This window comes from Labrus bergylta, chromosome 3 (assembly GCF_963930695.1).
Source record: "Labrus bergylta chromosome 3, fLabBer1.1, whole genome shotgun sequence".
NCBI classification, from domain to species: Eukaryota; Metazoa; Chordata; class Actinopteri; order Labriformes; family Labridae; genus Labrus; species Labrus bergylta.
This window is the reverse complement of record NC_089197.1, coordinates 29472680-29495572: the sequence shown is the minus strand read 5'-3', so window position 1 is coordinate 29495572 and position 22893 is coordinate 29472680. Positions and strand designations below refer to the sequence as shown.

At 45.2% G+C, this 22893-nt stretch overlaps 1 protein-coding gene across 2 annotated transcripts in view; it reads left to right on the top strand.

Annotated features, from left to right (window-relative positions):
• Positions 1–22893, top strand: part of gse1b (Gse1 coiled-coil protein b) — a 177537-nt gene that overhangs the window by 135873 nt on the left and 18771 nt on the right. For both annotated transcript variants that reach the window (XM_065953113.1, XM_065953112.1), the window contains exons 3-4: positions 12809–13006; positions 20376–20584. In XM_065953113.1, coding sequence (XP_065809185.1) covers positions 12809–13006; positions 20376–20584 — 407 coding nt within the window. The remainder of the gene's footprint in view (positions 1–12808; positions 13007–20375; positions 20585–22893) is intronic.

Genomic DNA, 22893 nt, shown 5'->3' with positions numbered 1-22893 from the left:
CAGTAGCCAGATCTCTGGAGGAAGTCTGCAGGAAATGTAAACAAAAGTTGACCCACATTTAAAGCTACATCAAGCTATGCCAGGCGGTTTATGTACAAGAAGATGTTGAGGAGGGTTTCTCCCTCTTGCCTTATCTGTCCTGTAACAGCGCTTAAGCATCTTCATCTTGGCGCATAGTTTTTCTGTGTACAACAAAACAGTGCTTTTCTAGAAGGTCAAAGGCACCTTTTCTGTGGTTGTGTGTGTGTATGGGTGTGGGGAGCAGATGTTTAACTGGTGCCTTGTCACCTGATTGGCATCATCACTCTTCAGAAGCAGGATGATTAACCTGCCACTAATCTCTCTGCAAGATACAAAGATGGAGGAGCGTAGGTGTTAAATCTTGTTTGCTCTAAAGGTTAGCGTTGTTTTTTTCTCAAAGTTCTCATGAACTGCTAGGTGATCATTTGATTCTGCAAATGTATATATCTCCTTAAAAAGAGGGAATCAACCTGGGAGAAATAGTGATAGTTGTTTTGAATAGCCAAAAGTGCTAGATATGGGAACATTCAGTGACCAAACAACCCTAAGCTTGTAAGCTGGCAGACTTGTTGGTTAGGACAGTAGCAAGGCTCCTTTGCTAGCTGTGTCAAGATGAGGGACATAAAATAAAGTGTTTAGTCAAACTGTTTGATTGGTCCTGAACTATGCCCCTTAGAGCAGGGTGTGTCATTACGTTTTTAATGTTTTACAATCAATCAATCAATCCATCCTAATTTGTTGCGTGCCAATTCATAACAAATGTTTGCTCATGGCACTTCATAAAAAAGAGCAGGTCTAGACCATACTCTTGTTATATTTGTTTCATTTGAAGAAGAAGACTTACTTAATTGATCCCGAGTAGAATTTTCTTTGTTTTTTCATTCTGTTCTTTGACATGGCGGACACACATTGGCCAGCAGGAATACACCCATGCACAAACAAGATGCTATATGCACTTCTGGAGAGACGTCTGAGTGAGGGGTCCGCACGCAATAGAGAAGACGAGCAGTTGGTGCCTTGCTCAAGGCACTTCTCCAGCAACCAGCCCCAACTTCCATTCCTTGGTCTGTAATGGGGCTTGAACGTATACGGCCTTCGAGTTCCCTCCAGACTCAGTTACTGCTGCTCAACATTATCTCATCATCACTGCTGTGGCTGTCACAACTCTTGCTTGCTTTAAAGCCTTGTTGTGGTTTGCTCTTGGTGTTTATTGTGACTCTTACACATACACATGTAACAGATAAAATACAAACGGTCATTGTTTAGTTTCCCACGGGTCTTTGACACAGTGTTATATATATGTTATTACAAAAACGACAAAGACTTTGCTAATAATAATTAAGACAAATGTATCAATTTAGCTTTAAAGTAATTTGTTGTTATTTTGACGTTGCGTCTTTGGTGTTTAAAGTGTGACATTTAGCTGACAACTGAGAGTGACCAGTGTGATTAAGCGTGACAAACACCAATCACAGTATGAGTCTATTAAATATTAGGCCTTAAAGATAAAGCAGTCATTGTTGGTCCAGGTACCGCTTAAAGTGACACATATGTGATGTGATAAAACTTTAAAGCATCTAGTTTGATTTCATGGCAGCCTTACGCCCTTTTATTGTATTATGTTTAGGTCCGCTTCATTCGTCTGTGTTTCTTGCCACAGTTTGTTACGTTCATTTTTCTTCATTTATGAGCATTGCATGTTCCTATCACAATCACAATGCTGGGCCTGAGTTAAGCAGAGTCATGCTTCTCTGTCTGTGTGGTAGTCAAACCCATGCTTCAAGACCCATTCTCTGAACTGCCATGGACACACGCTGCCTCCATATGCAGCTTGATTTCATTTAGTCAGCAGCAGCACCCATCACAGTGCTCAGCAGGCCAGTCATTACCAGCAACCTTTTCACAATGTTAACTTTGTTTTGAATTCTCAATATGCTGCTTGAATTGAGTTATCTGAGAGGAATTGGGAAAAGGAAACATTTTTATTCACAGACTCACAAAAATATCCAGCCTTGTTACATTCACCAGACCAAACCATGTTTCAGATATCTTAAGATTGTGTGTGTGTGTATGTGTGTGCGTGTGTGCGTGTGTGTGCGTGTGTGTGCGTGTGTGTGCGTGTGTGTAGCTGATGTCAGATGCTGTCGTTGTCATACCCGCAGGGCCTGATAAAGCATTGGCCAAACAAACACAACACAGGCAACATGAGAGCAGTAGATAAGCGAGTCATACACACTCATACTGACCATACTTGACTATTGCCCTCACCAAATAGTGCTTCTTTCATTCAGCATTTTTCAGTCCTTTGGTGTGTGTGTGTGTGTGTGTCTGCGTTTATCCGTCTTGCCTCTTTGCTTTCTGCAGTGGCCCTCTCACAGGATAACCCAGCATTGTGCTAAGGGCTACTCTCCAACAAAGGGCCTTTTCTATTACTATCACACCATCATTTCTCTATTTCCCACTGACTGTGTCTGCTTCTATCTCTCCTCACCATGTCTGCCTCTTTGCTTCTTCCTCTTTCTCCCTCTCTCTCCCTCTCTCTCTCTCTCTTTCTCTCTCTCTCTCTCTATCTCTCTCTCTCTCTCTCTCTCTCTCTCTCTCTCTCTCTCTCTCTCTCTCTCTCTCTCTCTCTCTCAGATATCTGCTTTATCAGCTGACTGTCATATTGTGTGTGTCTGTTTGTTAACATGACTCCTCGTGTATGAGAGCAAGGTCAGATATGTGCCTGAAGAAGTGCAGCAAGTTTTTAGGCTTAGTGTTTTTTTAATATTCTCATGGACAGAGCTGCATGCCTGTGTCAGTGGAGTCTGCAGTTGTTGTGTTGAACGTGCTCCCATGCAAGTCCAAGTCCCTAGCTAGATTTGTTTAATCAAGCTGGTATTTACATTACTAAAGGGTACCCGTTTTAAGCACTGAGGGTTTAAAAATAATAATAATAATAATTTCTGTTAATACCTCTTTCCACATCTTCATCTTGAATCAGTTTCACATTAACCATATGTGCTTCCTTTCTGCTCTGCTGATGACAAAATGTACCATATCTCAGTACTTTGATGAAATAAATACACAGACATATGCCACATGTAAGCCAATGTGTGGCTCTCTCATAGCATTAGATCAAAAGAAATCCTGAACATCCATGTAATACTCTACATCGAGAAAAGATATTCATGATGGTTACTGGATTTTCTCAAGTAAGGGCTTCTAGTAAAAAAAAAAAAAAAATTTCTTCAGGAAAATCTTTGTTCTGATAATTGTTTGAGGTAGCTTATTGAAAAAAAGATTTAAAAATATCTTGTTTATGAGACAACATAACAAAGTAGTCATATTAATGCAACACACTGTATGCTTAAAAATTATAAATAACCTCCTGTTTATAACTGATAGTGAATGTTTTTCAACATTTTAGATTTGATTTAAGAAAATTCCCAATCAGTTCCCAATCAAAACACTTGCCTGTTATCTTTTGTCTTTTTCAATTCATCTATAGCTTATCTCTAGTTCAAACAAAAGTCATGTGAAAGGCAGGGCAATTGTGCAGTGGTGATATTATGTTGTTTTGACAGAATGGGTCGTTTCTTCGTCAGGACAGAGCCCATTTATTTAGGAACAGGAGTTGAGGGTTAACTCACATTCCACTGGTTTGGCTAACAGAAAAACAATACAATCCTAAAGTTATTATAATTCTACTATACAGATTAGAACTAATCTGATTCAACCCTTAAAATTTTTGAATACTACATTTTTTTCTACAAATAAGTCAGATAAAAGATTGAAGGACTCTGCAGTTTTTACCTCTCTCTGTCCAATAGAAACCTTGTATTTTAAGGCTACTGACCCAGATGTGTGGTGACCATGGCGACAAGAGTTTGCCCTCTGCTCACCTAGAGGAAAGAGGTCTACCAATCAGACCTTTACAGCATACACACATTCAGACGCAGGGACATACACAATTATACCAATTACAAGATTACAACAGGGCAACTCTCTTCAAGCAGACCCTACTATGGAAAGTCAATGGGTTTTGCGAGTGTGTGTGTGTGTGTGTGTGTGTGTGTGTGTGTGTGTGTGTGTGTGTGTGTGTGTGTGTGTGTGTGTGTGTGTGTGTGTGTGTGTGTGTGTGTGTGTGTGTGTGTGTGTGTGTGTGTGTGTGTGTGTGTGTGTGTGTGTGTGTGTGTGTGTGTGGTGGAGCCGCTTGGGAGTCAGGGCCCATGCAGAGCACTTGGAGTGCTAATTAGCCAACCACAGCCCAGCAGAGTACATCAGAGAGAGAGAGAGAGAGAGAGAGAAAGAGAAAATATGGAGAAAGGAGTGAGACTGAACAAAGGATGAAGCGATGAGTGTGTGTTGAAGGGGGGGGCCAGTGAAAACAGCACGCATCTCCTGAGTAAGGAAAAGAAAAGGAGGGAGGAAGTTTAAAGATGTTTCATGCAGACACTACAAGAATAATAGTACACATTTTTGTTATTTTACTGAGGGCCGATAACGTGTGGAATGTGTGTGTATGATTGTGTGAGATCTGCAGGTGAGTTTCTCAGGTGCAGAAATGGAGATAATCCTTATTGCAGCTCCTTCGATGTATCATTTTTGCTTTTATTTGTGTTTTGAGTTCATAAAGGCGGCAACTATTTTTGGTGTGATTGATTAATAGCTACTGTAGATCATTGCAGCTCCAGTGTCCAGGTTTGTTCTGAAACATCTGTCACATCGTGCCCATCTGCTGTGCGAGACACACTTCCATCTTTGCCTGTCTTTTTGTGGCAGGTGAGGTTGATGAAAACACAGAGTTGACAGAGACTGATGATGAAGATGGTAAGGATGGTGAGTCAGTCCCAACAGCTGGGCTGGGGCTGAAGCTGGCCCCTCTCATTAGGGGAGCGTCGGAGCTGTGCCCCCTTCAGTGAGAGGCTGCAGAGGGCACCGCCACACAGACAGCAGCTTGACTCCTGGGGCAGATACCACAAAGAGCCAGAGACACAGACAGAAGGCTCCTGTGTGTGTGTGTGTGTGTGTGTGTGTGTGTGTGTGTGTGTGTGTGTGTGTGTGTGTGTGTGTGTGTGTGTGTGTGTGTGTGTGTGTGTGTGTGTGTGTGTGTGTGTGTGTGTGTGTGTGTGTGTGTGTGTGTGTGTGTGTGTGTGTGTGTGCGCGCTCACACACTGCGATGTGAAGCGTAACCAGACTGTTCTGTCATACGCCCACACTGGTGTCTCCGAGAACAGTCACACACTCCTCAGATGAAATGCATGCACACACACATGCGCTCACACATACACACAAACACACATACACACACACACACACACACACACAACCCCAGCAACCCCTACCACAGCCGCTGTGTAATTAACAGACAGAGGAAATGGCGCTGTCGGGGTGGGTGAGTCGGATGCAGGGAGGAGGAGGAGAGAAGAGAAAATCATCTGAGCTCGTGCCTACCCTCAAGACACAATCTGTTTCTGTGCGGCTGTGTGTGCTGTAGAATAAAAGAGAGCAAGGTGAAGAGAGGCAGAGAGATGCCGGCTGGTCTTTTGAAATCTCTGTTTTTTTTGTTGCAAGCGGCTGGCAGGCGGTTTGAGGAGGGGTGGGGGGGGGTGGGGGGGTACAGAAGAAGAGGAGTAGGAGGTGAGGGATGAATAATAAGGTGTGTGTGCACGCTCACATACACAACAGTATCATTGAAAGCCACACAAGTCAAGAGACAGGACGACTGTTCCTATTACTCAATGCATAAAGGTGTTTGTGCTTATGTGTGTCTGTATGTGTCCAAGTGTATGTGACAGTGAGCCAGGTCAGAAGGAGATGTACTCTGTTCCCTGCTGTAGCTCCATAATGGAGGCCTTCTGTATAATGACAGCTCAGAGACAGGCAATACTCGCTGTCTCTCTCTCTCTGCCTCTGCATTGATCTCTGGCTCTCTCGCTCTCTCTCTCGCTCTCTCTCTCTTTCTTTCCCACCACGCTTCCTCTCTCCCTCCTTTTTCCTCCCTCTCCTGTCCCTCTCTTTTCATTTTTTCTCTCTCTTTCTCAAGTGAAATTGTCACCTTTTGATTCAGCGGCTCTGCAGCTACAGCGCTCCTGTTTCAGAGTTTCTCTGATATCAGGGTTTTCTCTTTGGTATGGAGTGAAAGAGATGGCATGCATGCGCACAGATGAGCCTGCGCAGTTGTGCGTGCATGTGCACACACACGGTGACACACACACACACATCCGTTCTATGGTGCCTGAGGGTAGATTGCTCTGACATCTCATCTTAAGTCAAACAAACCTGGAACTACCAGAGCAGGTTTTTCCTGCTGTGCTCCTATATTCTGTGTGTGTGTGTGTGCATGCAGAGGTTTATGTGTGTTCCAGGCAGAGATCATGACATGAATCTATTTGTTTAGGTTGAAGCCTGTTCTGGTATTCATTTTTATGATCCTATACAGTTACATTAGTTCGGGTGCCTGCTCCTCTCCTTTGACCCATAGTAACTCATTTTGCTTAGTTTTTTAGTTAATCCTGTCTTGCTAGAAGATCATCCTGAAGTTCTTTTTTTTTCTGCTGCTGCTTACGTGTGCAGAACATGATTTCTTATTATAAACACTTTAACACCTATAGTGTTGATTTTTCAGCCGCAGAGTTACGTTTCCTGTTGTCATTTATTTGACTGAGTGTCATTTTTAAACTCACTCAAGTTCTTAACGTTGTGGCTGTGGTAGAGGCTATAATAACCATATTACTTCCTGTTTTGCTATGGTGCATTCATCCACTTTTCTGCCTCTCTCGTATTTTAGGCACTCTTATTTTTCATTGACGTCTGTTCCTTGTGTAAAACATCTTACATATTCTCCTCCATCCTTTTTGCCCTCCGGTCAGCACATCTTCAACCAGCTTACCAGTCAGTCAGCCATTAATGATGACATGTCCTCATAAAGCTGACTCTAAATCTCCTCTGTGAAGCCCCTTTCCCCTGTCGAACACTCTCTAACAACTCAAAATACTGTTTCAGCTTATAGGGGGATACCTGAGTAGAGCATGAGAAGGAGAAGTCTTCAGTAATGGGGACTGTTTCTGGGTTAATATCCCTTAAACATGTATAAGCATGTTTCCTCTATACAGATGCAATACCAGGCAAAACGAATAAAGCAGTGATGATGTGAATGTCATCATGGGGAAAGTGTCAGAATATTACCTGCTGCGTTCAGACATAACCCTGACTCTGTACAGACTTTTAACTGGGCAGCTGCCAGGGAAAAGTCTGCTTACAGTCAGGGTGGACAGATTTGTCTTTTTGTGGTCACATATGCACCCAAATGTGTGCCTGAGTGAAAGAGGCTTATGAGTGGCTGAGCTACTTACTCAAAGTCATTTAAACAGAGTCGGTGGTTTAACCTGTGCTCCTGTTTTTCTCATTGAGTGATGCTTCCATTTTTGAATACCTGTGCTGTGATAACATGCGCAACTGTGATCCGAGCAGTGAGGGGGTTTCCACATCTAGCTCGCGAGAAAGTGTTGCTTATCTTGCGGCTGGTCTGCTCAAACCGCAGTAAGCGCATGTCACCTTTAATCCTTTCACCATGATCTGCACAAAACTGGTCTGCTGACGATAAAAAGCACTAAAAAAAAAAAGTGAAGCAATCTCACATTTATCAGTTGTTGGTAGTTGAGCTACCTTCCTGGTAAAGGTTTCCAGTATCGCTGCTGTTAAAATGATTTCATGTGAAGCAGAGGTAAATGTTTGTTTTGTAATGGGAAACACAGCTCTGATAGAAAAACTAAGAAAACAGTATCAGAAAACAGCGAGGGTGATATTTCTTAGACAAAAGTAAGAACAGGAATGAAGGAGTTGAAGAAAACCCCAAACCGCAGAGGCTTTGATTCAAGAGTTAGAAAAGTATTCAAAGCTGAACACAGTTAGACTTTTTGAGACAGGGCTTCAGCCGCCTGTCTCACCACACATGTTGAGCCAAACAGTTTATTATGATGACATCTTTAATGCTCATTGGAGGTGAAACACCCACTGGTTTGGCATGGCTAAAGAATGCTTTCATAAGCCACTGCAAAAGAGGCATTTGAAGAATAAAAGCACAGTGAGTCGTGCTCAGTACAGTTCCTCTACATGCTGCTTTGAACTTGGCCGGGCCAGGTTGGCGTCTTGATCAGATAGATGAACCAGCAGCACTGCCCTGCTAGCTTTAACGAGCTGATAGGCAAATCCCTTCCTGGTTAAAGATTAACTACTCGCCAGAGCCGCCACCGTATTATCTCCCCACTGACCGGGCCATACAGGAGCCAAGAGGATTTACTTTGTGTGTGTGTGTGTGTGTGTGTGTGCGCATGTGGGTGAGCAACAGAGAGAGAAAGAGTAATCTGCATTCCAACCAGAAAAGGGTGGAACTGTTTGTGTGTGTATGTGTGTGTGTTTGTTTGACTATGGGAGTTAGTGATCAGCTTTACTCCCAGCGGGGTGTTAAAACTGTGTGTTTACTGTATGCCATTTAGCAGTCAATCTGCTCTGTGTGTGTGTGTGTGTGTGTGTGTGTGTGTGTGTGTGTGTGTGTGTGTGTGTGTGTGTGTGTGTGTGTGTGTGTGTGTGTGTGTGTGTGTGTGTGTGTGTGTGTGTGTGTGTGTGTGTGTGTGTGTGTGTGTGTGTGTGTGTGTTTGGGTGGGATCATGTTTGTGTGTGGTTTTGATGTGATCTACATTCCTTTTTTCTTTTTTTTTTGTCGGCGCTTTGTTTTGTTTCCCCTTAGGGCGTAACAGCATTTAAAGGGTTAATTGCATGAGGAAGAGCGATGTGTAACAGACTCTTTTAACCCTTAGGTTGTCAGAGGAAAAATGTTTTAAACTCTTTCAACAGTGCCAAAAAATCTAATTTATTTATACCTCCTCAGACCTTTAGGCATTAAGGTCTTAACCCTGCCAGTGGATGTGGCCTTTGTCCCCTGAATAATCCAGAGCAATATCATTTGAAATCTCTTCTTCCTCTGTGTCTCTGGATTAAAGGACTGAGACATATGCTGCTTCATTCACAGAGGACTTCCTTTTGATTCACTGGAAGAGGTCGCCATCTGCTGGACGTTTGAAATAATGTAGTAAAGTGTGTTGAAACCAAGTGGTGTTAAGAGTCGGGGGCAGGCTTGCTTATCTGGAAATTCACAACACATAAGTCATCCTGAATTGCTTAGATCATTCTACGTCTTGAGATTGACTCAGAAATGAAAGCTTTGACTCACATTGCTTGTTTTTTGTGTGCATCAGAGAGAAAATGTGTAAACAGGAAAGAAAAACTCTCTCTTTAGACCATTAACAGCCACATTACCTTAATGCTATTTACCACTTACTTCTGTTGTGCATGCAGCGCTTAGTTGTAAATGTTTCACTTGTTTCTTGAAAAGATGCACAGCATTGGAGTTTTTTAATTAGAAAATGAAACACTGACAAGAATAACAAAGATGAGGGGCATCATGCACCAAAGCTGGACTTGAACCAGGGACTCTGGTTGACCCCTCCAAATGAACATGCATTATTTAAAAAAAAAAAAGCAGGGTTAGCACCAGGAGACCCATTTTGGCTCCTATCCTGCCGTGCTGAGATATGATGCTGTTTTAGCTTAATAAAAGCAAAGAGAAACTCTTCTCTGAAAAAAAAAAAACAGCAGCAAAGGCTGAGGAGAGTTGCGCGGGCCCCCCTGTCCTCTCAGGGGAGTCACACCGTGGCCTGAGCGACAGAAAAGAGCTTTGTTGAGAGGTGGCCTTTGGCACAATACTGGTCACCCCGCAGCTTTTACCCCCAAAGATAATCTCTCTCCCTGTCATCACTCTAGCTCCCTCGCTGTTCTGAGAAAAGCAGCGAGTGACGGAAGGAGGAAATGACTAAAGAAACGACTCATTCACACCCATGCAATGACAGCAGGGCAGCCAGAGGGGAAGTCAGACCCACGCTTTTTACTCTCTTCCTGAGTCCTCCACCCCAGACTACTATTATACAGTAGTCTCTTCCACCCTGATAACAATGTAGCCTGTATGTTTATGTGGCATACTAACTGTAAGGTTTAATTTTACATCCACATTTTGGTACAATTTCCTTATTTGCATGAACTTGTAACGGTTGATTCAAACAGAATGAATTGAATTTTTTGTCCTTTTGTTAGTGTTGTTTTTTGTACTTTTCATTTAATGATTGTGCTAATAAAGCCAATTGAAACTAATTGTGCCGCATATTCGAACACAAAAGGTTTCCTCCCATGCTGTAGTGCTTGACACAGGCCAGGACTTGTCCTCTTTCTTTCTCTCTTTCTTTTTCTGTCTCGAAGAAGGGAAGGGCGCCTCACACATTTGACCCCCACCACCACCACCACCACCACACACACATCCATCCGTATATACATACACACTGCCTGTCGCTCCCCAGCAATGGGGTCAGATGTGGTGACCAATTGAGCCACCCCTCCCTCCCTTCCTCTCTCTCTCTCTCTCTGTCTCTCTCTCTCTCTTCCATCTCCTTCTCAGTTCCTCTCCTCCCCTCCCCTCCCCCAGCTTGCATTGGCAGAGCATGCATGCCTGTGTCTGTTATCTACAAATGGCTGAGGAATTATAGGTTGAGAGGGGAGGAGGAGGAGGAGTGAGGGAGAGTGTGAGAGGGGGGGGGGGGGGGGGGAGAGTGGCGGGGTGGGAGAGAGGGTGAGGTCATGTGACATCGGAGCAGCTGCTAGGTTAAGAATTTCTGTTTTCTCACTTAGAGAGAGAGAGGGAGAGGAGCCAGAGCGAAGAGGGGAGAGATAGGCAGCCAGCGTGTGTGGTGTGTTGCTTTGTTAGATAAGCTCTAAATGTTCTTTGTGAGCAGCAGCACCAGAGACAGGAAGGCAGGGAGGGAGTAAGAGAGAGACGGTGGACGAACAGGCGAGGGGAGAGATAGATAGACAGAGACTGAAAGAGAGAGAGAGAGAAAGAGGAGCAGGAAGATGGTGTGTGTCCTGTCGGTGGCTGCCGGTGTGTGCGGGGCTGGGCTCGACGTGAAGATGCAGCCATGGGGGATCCGGGCGGCTCCACTCCTTTGTGCAGTAAGGAGCTTCAGCCACGCTTTTAATCTATGGGTGTGTGTGTGTGTGTGTGTGTGTGTGTGTGTGTGTGTGTGTGTGTGTGTGTGTGTGTGTGGGGTGGGGGGTGGGGGGGGGTCATGAACCAGAACCAGACCTCCGGATATGTGCCTCTGTGTGTACTTGTCAAGCTGTGTGCTTGTCTGTCTCCTCTTTCACTGTGTTACTCGCATGACTGTCTGTCTGCCCTGTGGTTTTATGTGCGTGGTTGATACGGTCTTTAAATACAGTCTGCTCTTTTTCTGAAGGAAGCTGCAAAAAGTTGCTTGTGCATTTCTTTTACTCTCATCTCTTAAGTCTTTCTGACTTTCTCTAAACAATGACGTGCTGTAGTTTTGCAAAGTCACATTACTCGACCGGACACTTGGTCTGTGTGTTTTTTGCTTGTTTGTGAGTCTCTGAATGGCACTGTGTGTGTTGTTCAGACAATACTCACTGTTGATTCCATTATTAATTGTGTGTCAGGTTCATTCGGAGTGCACTGGGTAACTGGGAGGTTACAAGCGGGACAACTCGGGAGGTGTTGGGAATGTTATTCACTCTCTCATGCCTGACTTGTCGCTGTGTGTGTCCACTGAACACAAACTCACACATTAAAGCACACCGTGCCTGTGCTCTCCTCTCAGAAGGGAATATGATCTTTTTATAGCTCTCCCAGCCTCTGGGGTAAACCCAGATATGACTCCTACTTATCTAATTAAACTATTGATATACTGTAAGTGAGCAGCAGCTTTTATATTGATATGACTCTGTCTGTCATTGTCTTTGCTGGAAGTTTACTGTAAGGATGATTCTGAAAAATCCTGTGTGCGTGTGTCTGCATGTGTGTGAGTGTGTGGGCGTGTGTGCGTGTGTCTGCGTGTGTGTGTTTGTGTGTGTGTCTGCGTGTGTGCGTGCGTGTGTGCGTGTGTGTGCGTGCGTGTGTGTTGCCCAAGAATGTAGGGATATCACACGGCGTTCTTGCATTTAGGGTTTCCACAGAATGAGGGGGTGTCAACAGGGTGTCACCTTTCAACACACACAAACATGCACACACAGGAATACACAGGAAGGAAAGGGACAGCCGTCTCAACCCTTCTCAACCTCAAAACTCTTCCAGCCACCACAGAGCTAATATGGATCAGAAGCCAAAAAGAGTAGACTCCAAAAATGTATAATTTTCAAGCTCAAGTAGTATAATTTTCTAAAATGTACAATTGAGCTGTTTCTATGTTACATGAACAGGGAGGGGGGGGGGGGCAGGATTGTCAATATAACCTACCCACAAATGTAGTCACTCTGGTAGTGTTGGAGCATGCTCAGCAGTGTTTTTGTGTAAACCTTTGGCAGACACACAGCCAGACTGAAGCTCTCTGAGCAGAGGGAAAGAGTGACCTAACCTCCTAACCTCTCACCTCTGACCTTAAGCTGTACAACCAAAGCCCCCTCTGCCCCTCACACCACCAATCCCCATTCGCCCCAGCTGTCACACACGGCACCAGACTGTGCCCTGACTGTCTCTGTGTCCATGGAAAGAGCTATGTGCGATTCTCCTTTTGTTTATATTTGTCTATATTAGTCTTTTCATATTTCATATGTGTTATAATGTGAGGCTGAAGGTATTTGAGCTCCTCAAATTCTCTTGACTCAATTCTGTTTTTTGGTTCAGTCATCTCAATGCAGTATTGCTTATGAATTCTTTCCCATTCTCCTCCATTTTGTCTATTTGTAGGCATGAGCCATGAGCCAAAGTCACCATCGTTAGGAATGATCTCTACGGCAACCCGTACCACGGCGACGGTCAGCCCCCTCACCCCGTCGCCCCTCAACGGCTCCATCGTAGCCAATGGAAGCCCGGCCTCCCAGTCTGCTCACTCTGGATTTGCTGCCGCCCTCCGTAAACTGGCTAAACAGGCCGAAGAACCTCGAGGTAAAGCCACACAGGCTGTATGGCAGGAACATGAGCTCAGGGCACTGTCGGGTTAAGCCTGCTGCAGGACTACTTTTAGCTGTATTCCCTTCCCAATATGTACACTCTGGACAATTTCTGCTGATTTGACGCTCTGTGTGGGGAGCTCAAATGTTACCATATTTGCAGATAATTTCAAAATAAACAAATAGGGCTGTTTTCATTTGACTGTTTCTTAATTGATGAGCATCTGAACAGACAGTATATGGTGAAAGAAATATGTTGAGTATCATTCAGAAAATATTTAAAGGTAAAACAGCTCACTAGCTAACAACAGCTAAAAGCTAGCTAGCTAACATTGGCGTTTAACCACTCTCTCAAGCTAAAATTACAGTTTGATAGTGTTATTAATTCTAAAATTCTGTTGCCACTCTCTTGAAGTAGATCAACTGGAAATGTTAGCTACAGAGCGGTTGTATGCTAACATCATTTCCAATGGCCTAATGGTAGCCCATTGGTTCTCAAATGTTGTTCATACTTGAAAAATGTGCAGATATGTATCTGGATTTCTACCATCAATTGTCTTTTGGGAAGTGGCTTTATATTTGTGAAGATTATTCAAGGAGACAGCCTTACAACATAACTCTTTTGACAACAGCTTCCCTTCATAATAACATTTAAAGACAGACATTTAGAGTCTGACAGCCAGGTTTTTTGCTGAAACATAGTGATTTTATCGAAACAAGATGTCAGTACTATATTCTGTTCCAAACCATAATAGGAGCTGAATGTATCAGTACACCTAGCCTGCTCACCCTTACCTGTAAACCTAATGGATTAGGTGGACCTCCTGTACCCTGTACATTTGTGGTTGTTTATTTGTTTTTTTCTGCTTGTAGGAGGTCTTACAGTTGTATGTGCCATGTTGCATTGCATTGTTTTGAATGGCTAAGTGCAGGATCGCTAATGGCAAAAGGATAATATCAACACAGGATTGAATAATATGCGTTCTGTAGATGCTGGGACAAAGAAGAGCTCCTCTGACTGGCCCACGTGTTGTGCTGTGTGTTTGCATGTCGGCATGTCAGTGTGTGCATGACAGCCCCCCCCCTGTATATTTGTCTATTTGTCAGCGCCTACGCAAATAAACATGTCAAACATTTCCCATCCCTCAGAACTTATCCTAAATTTGTATGACTATTCAATTAGGGAAAATTAGGGAACGTAACACCCGTTAGACATTCTGAACTATCCTTTGAAGGCAGAGACATGGTCGTTTAATCTTTGATTCTTGTTTAATGGTACATGCAAGCTTGGCCTCTAACTTAGCACAGATTTATATGCAAGTGTTCTCAAAATCCATGCACCCAGTGTTTAACACATGATACAAACAACTGACACAGCAGATCCTACATCATGCTGATGGCCTCAGTTGGAAGACTGTTATTGTTGAGTCGATTGAAGGTGTTTGTGCATAAGTATGTGTGGCTCTATATGCTTCCTGTCACAGAGAGGCCCAGCAACCCCAGCTGTCCACCCTTGCTTTGTCTCTTAAATCAGATGCTCCCCTTCTTTCTTGCTGTCCCTGGATACCTTGCTCCCCAGCCCACTGCTGCCCAGGACCCAGAACCCTGCAAATGATTTATTACCAAGAGAGAGGGAGAGAGAGAGCACTCAGCTCCAACCTCACCTCACCTCCCTCTCAATCCGTCTCCCCTTCATCTCTCTTCACTCCTTCAACCCTGCATGCCAGTCCTATTACTTTCTCACACTGTCTCTCTCAAACACAAATCTACTTCCAGAGTTCAGTCCTGCCTTATCATTTCATCCTGGGTCCTTTTTTTATTAGATTTGTATTCTTATCTCTGTTGCCTTTCCTCCTTTTTTTTTGTTAGCAGAAGATGGGGAACTTTAAAGTTTCTTTTTTTTTTAAATCACTTCTCAGTAACTTCTGCTTCAGTATTTTCTTTGTGTTGTGAAGTGAGTGAAGGGCTAATTTGTTTTATTATTTCTAAATTAGATTCTACTGAAACAGAGAGCCCCTGTCTCTGTCTCTGTCACACAAACAGACACCTCATTCCGTCTGATTAATCTCTGCCATTATTTTATTAAAAGCCTGAAAAGCCCCTTATTTAGCCCTCCCTGACTAACTGTGTGTGTGTGTGTGTGTGTGTGTGTGTGTGTGTGTGTGTGTGTGTGTGTGTGTGTGTGTGTGTGTGTGTGTGTGTGTGTGTGTGTGTGTGTGTGTGTGTGTGTGTGTGTGTGTGTGTGTGTGTGTGTGTGTGTGTGTGTGTGTGTGTGTGTGTGTGTGTGAGAGTCAGGCACAGGGGGCAACTCTGCCCGTGTTAGGAGCACAGGCTCCGGGGTGGGCAGAGAGGCATGCAGCCCCTGGAGCTGCAGTCACCTCTCTGTCTGCAGAGGCTGTATTTATAGGCAACACACACACACCAAGACACCCCCACACATACAAACAGTTGTCTTTGCAACTGGGTAAGCCTCGTGATTTCTTAGCATGCTGAAGCTTGCTGTCCTTTCATTAGCTGCCTTGACTCAGCCTCAGACTCTCTCTCTCTCTCTCTCCCTCTCTCTCTGATTGATGCTGTGAGGTGAGGAGTGCAGTGTACATATGAGGTGCCATGACTCAGTGTCCTAAGGCCTGGAAGAATTAGTTAGGTTTGAGGACTAGTATCACCGCCGCTGGCTGCTGAACTGATTTAAGACCGTGAGCACGGCTGCTGTTTATACAAACACCCACACACCCTTACGCACACACACACACACATGCACACGTACAAACACATACGTCACTTGTCGTTTGTGAGTATAATGAACAGCTCTGTGTGCTGAGCGCTGTGTTGAGGAGGGGAGGTGAGTGATAATGGGTATCTAAGCGGCACACTCTCATCCCTTGCACTCTAAGGATGTAGCGCATGTGCACAATAGATATAACACACTGCCACAAAAAGTCAAGACTGCTGATATTTGATTAATTAGGTAGACCTTGGTTTAATCCTCTCAGTATTTTCTTCATACACACCACCTGAGTGTTATGACTGAGGTCACATCAACTGTAGTACTCTGCCTGGAGAGAGAGCGGGAGAAAAAAGGTGTACAAGATAGATGGAGTGAATTGGCTGGAAAACAGAGGAACAGGAAGTAATTAGTACATTGGTGAAAACCTCAGTGTGTTTGTCTGATTGTTTGTGTGTGTGTGTGTGTGTGTGTGTGTGTGTGTGTGTGTGTGTGTGTGTGTGTGTGTGTGTGTGTGTGTGTGTCTGTGTGGCCGGAGGCTCTCCTTGTTTCTGGGAGCCCAGAGCATGCTGGGACAGCAGGGCAGTGTGTCTATGACCTCTCCATCTGGAGCCTGCCTAGAGCTCACACAGCCTCGCTGAGCTCAGTGTTTGTGTGTGTGCGCGTGCGTGTGTGTTTCTTGAAGGCAAAACCCTTCAGGCTGTGATTGTCCCTGAAACACATCTTAGCCCCCCCTCCTCCTCTCTCTCCATAACACATCAACATAACACCTATCATGACTCTGTTCAGTAGCAAAGCAGCATTTAAGTATAATATACAGTTTGTAGAGTCAGCAGCAGGCACACCGGATTGCTTCTCTTATTTCCTTCCGCCATCTTGTACCGTCTTTCTTCCCCTTGCTGGCACAGCAACACACACACACTGTGTTCTTCTCCCCTCCCCCCACCCAGTGATGCAGATTACAGGCTTTGTGGTGTGTTGTCAATGCATGGCCAAGACTGTAGTAGCAGGTGTGTGCACTGTTTGTGTGCATGAGTAGTTATTGTGTGTCTGCTAATTCGCGTATTTGTGTGTGTGTGTGTGTATGTGTGTTGGAGTGCACGTGTTGAGGCTTGTGCTGGTGGGGTGGCATATGGATGCAGGGTTGGCTGGGCACTGCTATGCACACCAGGTGTGAAATGGACTGTTTAATTAAGTGCTGATGTTGTTGTAATGCATGCTGGGAGGGAGGTGGGTGGAGGAGGAGGGGTGGGGTTGGGTATGGTGGATATGTTGGCAAGGTGGAGGGGAGCACCTTCTGCCTGGCAGGGCATGGGGCATGCAATGTTCTGCTGTTTTGGCAGAGGATGTGGTGGAGGAAGAGAATTGGTAGGGGCTATTTGGCAACCCTGAAACATTTTTTTGTGGTGTTGTTGTCTTACTATCAAGGCTGTGATCCAGTGGGTTGCACTGCCCTGGCTGCTGGACTCCTTCATTGAGTGAAGAAACCTGCTGAAGATACATGCCACATGCTCCATGGCCTTAGCTTTTGTATTGGGTCAGTAGCTGAACTAAAAGGTGCCGTCCATGAAGGGACACTTGGCCCAAGCCTTAGACTGCAGCTTGGTCGGTTAGTTTGTTCCTGTTGTATGATGCATTTTGTGTGTGTGTGTGTGTGTGTGTGTGTGTGTGTGTGTGTGTGTGTGTGTGTGTGTGTGTGTGTGTGTGTGTGTGTGTGTGTGTGTGTGTGTGTGTGTGTGTGTGTGTGTGTCTCAGCTTGATCGGTCAAGTGTGGAGGCAGTCTGGGAGAGTGCGACTGGTAATAGAGGAGGCGATAGAGATGGGAGCTTCACATTAATCACACACAGCTTGGGACTGAGACAGCACTTGATTTCTTTTCTCGCTCTTTCCTTCTGTCTCCACCTCTTCTGTCTCTCTTTCCATCTCTGCTATAACCCCCCCCCCCCATACCCGTCCCCATCACTACACCACACACAGCTAGCAAGTGACAATCAGTGCAGCTAATGAAGTGCAGGTTGAGAGCTGATGAGCCTATTTTAGACTCTGGGGACGAAGGCTGTGTCTCTCTCCTCCTCCTCCTTCTTCTCTGCCTCATCTAGTTCCCTACAGAGCCAGGACGTATGGCTATCTTCTCTCTGTACATATGAAAGAAGGGGGAGGACCATAATGGGGCGAGGAAAATGATTGGTGTGGAAACTGTAGCAGGAGGGTTGAAAATATGACAAGAGAAGGAGAGGAGGGAAGGAAGCTGAAGATGATGAGGAAAAGAGGAGTTGGACGGACGAATGCCTGTGGTGTAAACAGGAAGAGATGGGAAACGTATATGGATGTACACATTCAAATGTATAACCACGTTGTCAGATATTCGCCTGTGCTCTAAACGGCTGTAACTATTGTGAATGTGTTTGTGAAAATTGTGCATTCAGTCTGACAGATCTACGTCTGGTAGGCTGGCACTGTGTGTGAAGAACAGAAGGAAAAAGAACTAGGGTGTATGGAGAGGTGGTAGGTGGTTGGTGGTTGCATGGGGTGTTGTTAGAATGGAGGAGGAGGAGGAGGGAATAATACAAGAATAATAGCTGTGTGTGTTTCTTGTGTGTTGAGGAAAGATGTGCACACAGATTTTTTCTTCAAGAAGAGATCAAGGACACTAGACGGCCTTTGTCTCTTTTATTTCCCCCTTTCCCTCACCTGCTTCTCTTCCCACTCTTTTAATTATTAAGTCTGCACTGCCTCTTCTTCAGTCTGCTTTTCCCTCTGCATGGAAAAGGAGGAGATGTGAAGAGATTGGGGTAAGAGGGGAAAAAAGATGGAGTAAAGAAGTGTGTTGCTTAGCAGTTTAGCGCCCCCCCTCGCGTATGTAAGTTGTGTGCGATTGTGTACTAGTGTGTGGTGAGTGAATAGGTTGTGACACTAGAGCTGTATTAAGTGTGGCTCCATTCCCCAGGCTGAGTGGGCTGCTATTGATTGGCCTAGTCTTGCAGGGGAGAGTAATGGCTCTCCGAGGTGAGGGGGGGAGGATTAGGCCACTAATTGCCATTGTGCCGACAAGATATGCCCCACACACACACACACACTGACGCTGTCCCCGCCACCCACTCACCCATCTGCACCCCTTATCTCCCTGCTTTCCTCTCGCTCCATCTCTCGCCTCACCTCGCACCTCTTTTGCACTCGCTCGTTTTGTCTCCCCCCTCTCTCATCATTTTTAGGTGTCACCTCACATGTATCATCACCAACTTTTCCAACAAGCCCTCCCTTTTTTTTCAGCTCCTACCACCACTCGCACGTGGATTTCCAGATTCACATCATTGATTCTTTCCTTTTTTTTTTGCGGTGTTCATTAGGTTGAGGTGTTTAAAATCAGTTAAAATCATTACCCCACTTACATGGCAAAATCATTGCCACAGAAAAGGAAGAAGGGAAGAAATGGCAGTCGGGTAGGAATCTGTGTTTTTTTTGTTCTGATGGTGATAATTGGAGAGGAAGTAGGCCCGACAATGACATGAGGCTTCAGCTCCCTTTTTTTTTCATTTTATACAGGGCTGCATTTACGCACAGTGATGCACAAAAGCGCACATCTCCTACTGTTCTTGCAGCACCACAAAAGAGTGTCCCATTGAGAGGGTTGTGACCCAGTTTGACTGTGTAATGCTGTGCTCTATCTGAGCGAAGGAGACTTATAGCACACTGAACTGTCAGGAGTAGAAGAAGAAAGGAAACAACAAGACAGCCCACCGCTTAAAACACAAGACAGGGGGAAGAAAAAACGAGGGACAGATGGGGAAAAGAGGATGGACTAATGAGAGAACAGGAAGTGGACAATATGTGAGAAACAGAGTGTAGAGAAATCAGTGATATATGTGATATATATATATGAAAAGGAGTATCATAAGACAGGTTGGACTATATATAGAGAGAAACCAAGATGTGTGGAAAGCATGTGACCAGACCGTGACCCTGCGCTACAGGGTTTCCCTCGAGGGCTTTGTTAATGTGGCACAGCTACAGCGCAGCCGAGAAGCTCATTGGGCCAGCTCTTCACCACCTGCTGTCTGTGTGTGTGTGTGTGTGTGTGTGTGTGTGTGTGTGTGTGTGTGTGTGTGTGTGTGTGTGTGTGTGTGTGTGTGTGTGTGTGTGTGTGTGTGTGTGTGTGTGTGTGTGTGTGTGTGTGTGTGTGTGTGTGTGTGTGTGTGTGTGTGTGTGTGTGTGTGTGTGTGTGTGTGTGTGTGTGTGTGTGTGGTTGCTGAGGACAGTGTGTTGCTGCAAGTACCACTGACGGTGTATACATTCAATATAGCTGTTCACTCCTGAGCAGTGTGTTCTTATTTGTTGCGTGTTTGTGTGTCTGTTGAATGTCAAGGCTATATGACTCTCACATGGCTGCTTCTCCTGATCACTGTCACTTTATAATGGGAGCCTAGAGCAATCCATCTGGCCCCATGTGCGTGAAGTGTGAGTACGTGTACGTTGTTTGCAATCTGTTTCCATTGTATTGCCGCAATCCCTTGTAGAAGGCTATACAGAACACCACTGTTGTTACATTTTCCTTTTTATCAATAAAAGCAACAGACATTCTTCATTTCATCATGTTCTGTCATTCCTTTAACATTTTTTTTTTTTATCTCTCTTTTTCCAGCTGCATCTTCCATCAGCAGCGAGTCCTCTCCAGTATCCTCCCCGGCCACCAACCACAGCTCTCCAGTCAGTACGCCCAAGAGGGGTCCCCTCGGTCCAGGGCCTGTCCTGGTTCCCCCCACAGGCCACAGTGTGCCAAACACTCCACCTGTAGTCACCATTGCTCCAACAAAGACTAGCAACGGCCTCTGGAGAACAGAGGGACGCCAGGTAAAGCCACATCTTCAAACACATGCTATTACGTCCTTAAGCACACTCTTTCCTACTGCTCTTTTTTTTTTCTTTTTAGTGGCTCTCTCGAGTGACTTTTCTGAAATCTCAGATTGTCTCAGATTTTCATACTTTAGCTTGTTTGCTATTACAAACATGCAAACATCAAACTGTTGAAGAATGAACAGAACCAGTAAACTGCCTGTAACACAATCTAGGATGATGGTTTATTCTTGACATATATAACTGTCAGGTTTACAAATGTCTGCTTTCTCTTAGCCCCCTCCTCATTGCTCCATGCATTTAACAATGCCAGCTGCCCCGGGACGTTGAGGTGACAGTATCAACGGCAGCGAACATCTGTGCCCCTCCAGACCCCCCCTCCCACTTGGCCCTCTTGCACTTGGACCAGCCCCGCTTCCCAGTCCCCAACCTTTGCCCCCTAACCCACCCTCAGCTCTACTCCAGCCTCACCCTTTTACCCCCAAGCAGTCAAGTGCATCCTCCTTCGTCACCCCAACACCCTCTCTACTCTGTTATGTAGTGGGGTGGAGTGAAAGAGGGAGAGCTGCTTGCTTTGATAAGGAGTGGATTATGGATTATGGCCTTGCTTTAAGCCATCTTATCTCAGCTCAGGGCTAATAGCCAAACGCATGGTTAGAATCAGCTCTAGAGAACATGCGGAAACTCTCTGAGACACTTTGACAGGTCCCCGGAGTAGGAGAGAGAAGGGGGTATAGTGAAGGGTGAGTGATGAGGAGGTCAGCCAGCTAGCCGGGTGTGGGAGCATTCAGGCCATTGTCCTCTCTCCTGGGTAACCCCGATGACCCTCTCCCGCTGTAGCCATGGCTTTTATGAAATTACCCCTCTGCCGTTAAAGGGTCAAGTAGAGCTAGGAGGGGCCCTAGCGGGACAGGGGACTTTCCCCGATGATGTCATCCTGTTTTCTATTCCTTTGACAGGACTAGTTTGAAAGAGAAAAAAAGATTTAAAAAATGGACAGAAGAACCCTCCAAACCAGTCCAAACTGTTTACACTGTGGTTAGCCTTTGCGTACGTTTGTGTGCATTTGTTTTTTTTATTTTTTTTATTTTTTTTCACTGCAAATGTGTGTGTGTGTGCAAAAGGTCAAGCTGGAATTGAAAAGGTCGTGTCACTGGGTTTGTGGTGCCTCCAGCCGCTTGAGGCCTCCCAGTCAAAGAATGAGGAGGTTAATGGAGGTGATTTAGACAACGGGCTGGTTGGATGAGGGGTAGAGGTTGGGAGAGGACAGAGGCAGGCAGGGATGCGTCACCATAACAGGCGTCCTAGTATGTCCCTTATTTCTGTGGTGACGCTTCAGCAAACGCAATGAGCACAATGAGCCATGGGGCCACACATATATATGTCCCTCCTAAACAAAGATAATAGTGCCTGGAACTTTTTGTCCATTACTAATTGCTGAGCAGTCCTCTGGCACATTGACCCTGCCTGTTTACCCTCGTCTCATACCAGTCTCTTACCCTCCATAGCCCCTCTCACTTGTGACCTTGGGACATTTTCTGAATAATATCAGGATATCCAGGTCCTGATATTTTCCAGAATTGCCTTTTCTACATACCTCCCTCCCGATGGCAGGACATTTCCAAGTGAGCAGTGCATTTGTGAAAAGGAGCTTACATCTTGAAATATGTTTATGAAACATTGACACGAGCAGCCAAAAGACCATAAATGAAGATTTAACAAAAATTAAAACTGAGGCTTCAGGATCCCCTGTAAAGCATCCAAAATGTGTTGCTGTGTGTGGCCATGTACTGTGTCCTGCTTTATGTGTTTTAGAATTGTTGATAATTGTCTCCCTGGCTGAGATATAAGTCCGTCTTTCAGAGCGGGGTGAGAGGCACAGCAGCAAAGGAGGGAGGGCTTGGAGGGAGGGCTTGGTGCGTTGGCATTTTGCTTTAATGACTGCAGGAGTCTGCTCCCGCTGCTGCCTGTAATTGCTTTTTAATTGGCAATTTGGATTCATGGCTCCATCTGAGAGGCGTAAACGAGCGCTGTACAATGCACGGGGTCTCCCACCCTTGCTGAGGGGGGGGGTTACAGGGGCCCAGCTCACACAGAGGAAGATGGCTGTTAATGGATGTGTCTTTGAAGCAGAATGCTTGTATTGGTGCTCTGTGTACTGTGTATATGGCATGATGCCTGTGAATAGTGTGCTTGAGAATAGAAAGCTGTTTTTTTTTGGCAGGGTTAAGGATCAAAATGGAACGGCTGGTTGCATTTGTGGGTGTCTGAGTGACTGCGGGACTCTCTAATGGGGCTGGAAGACT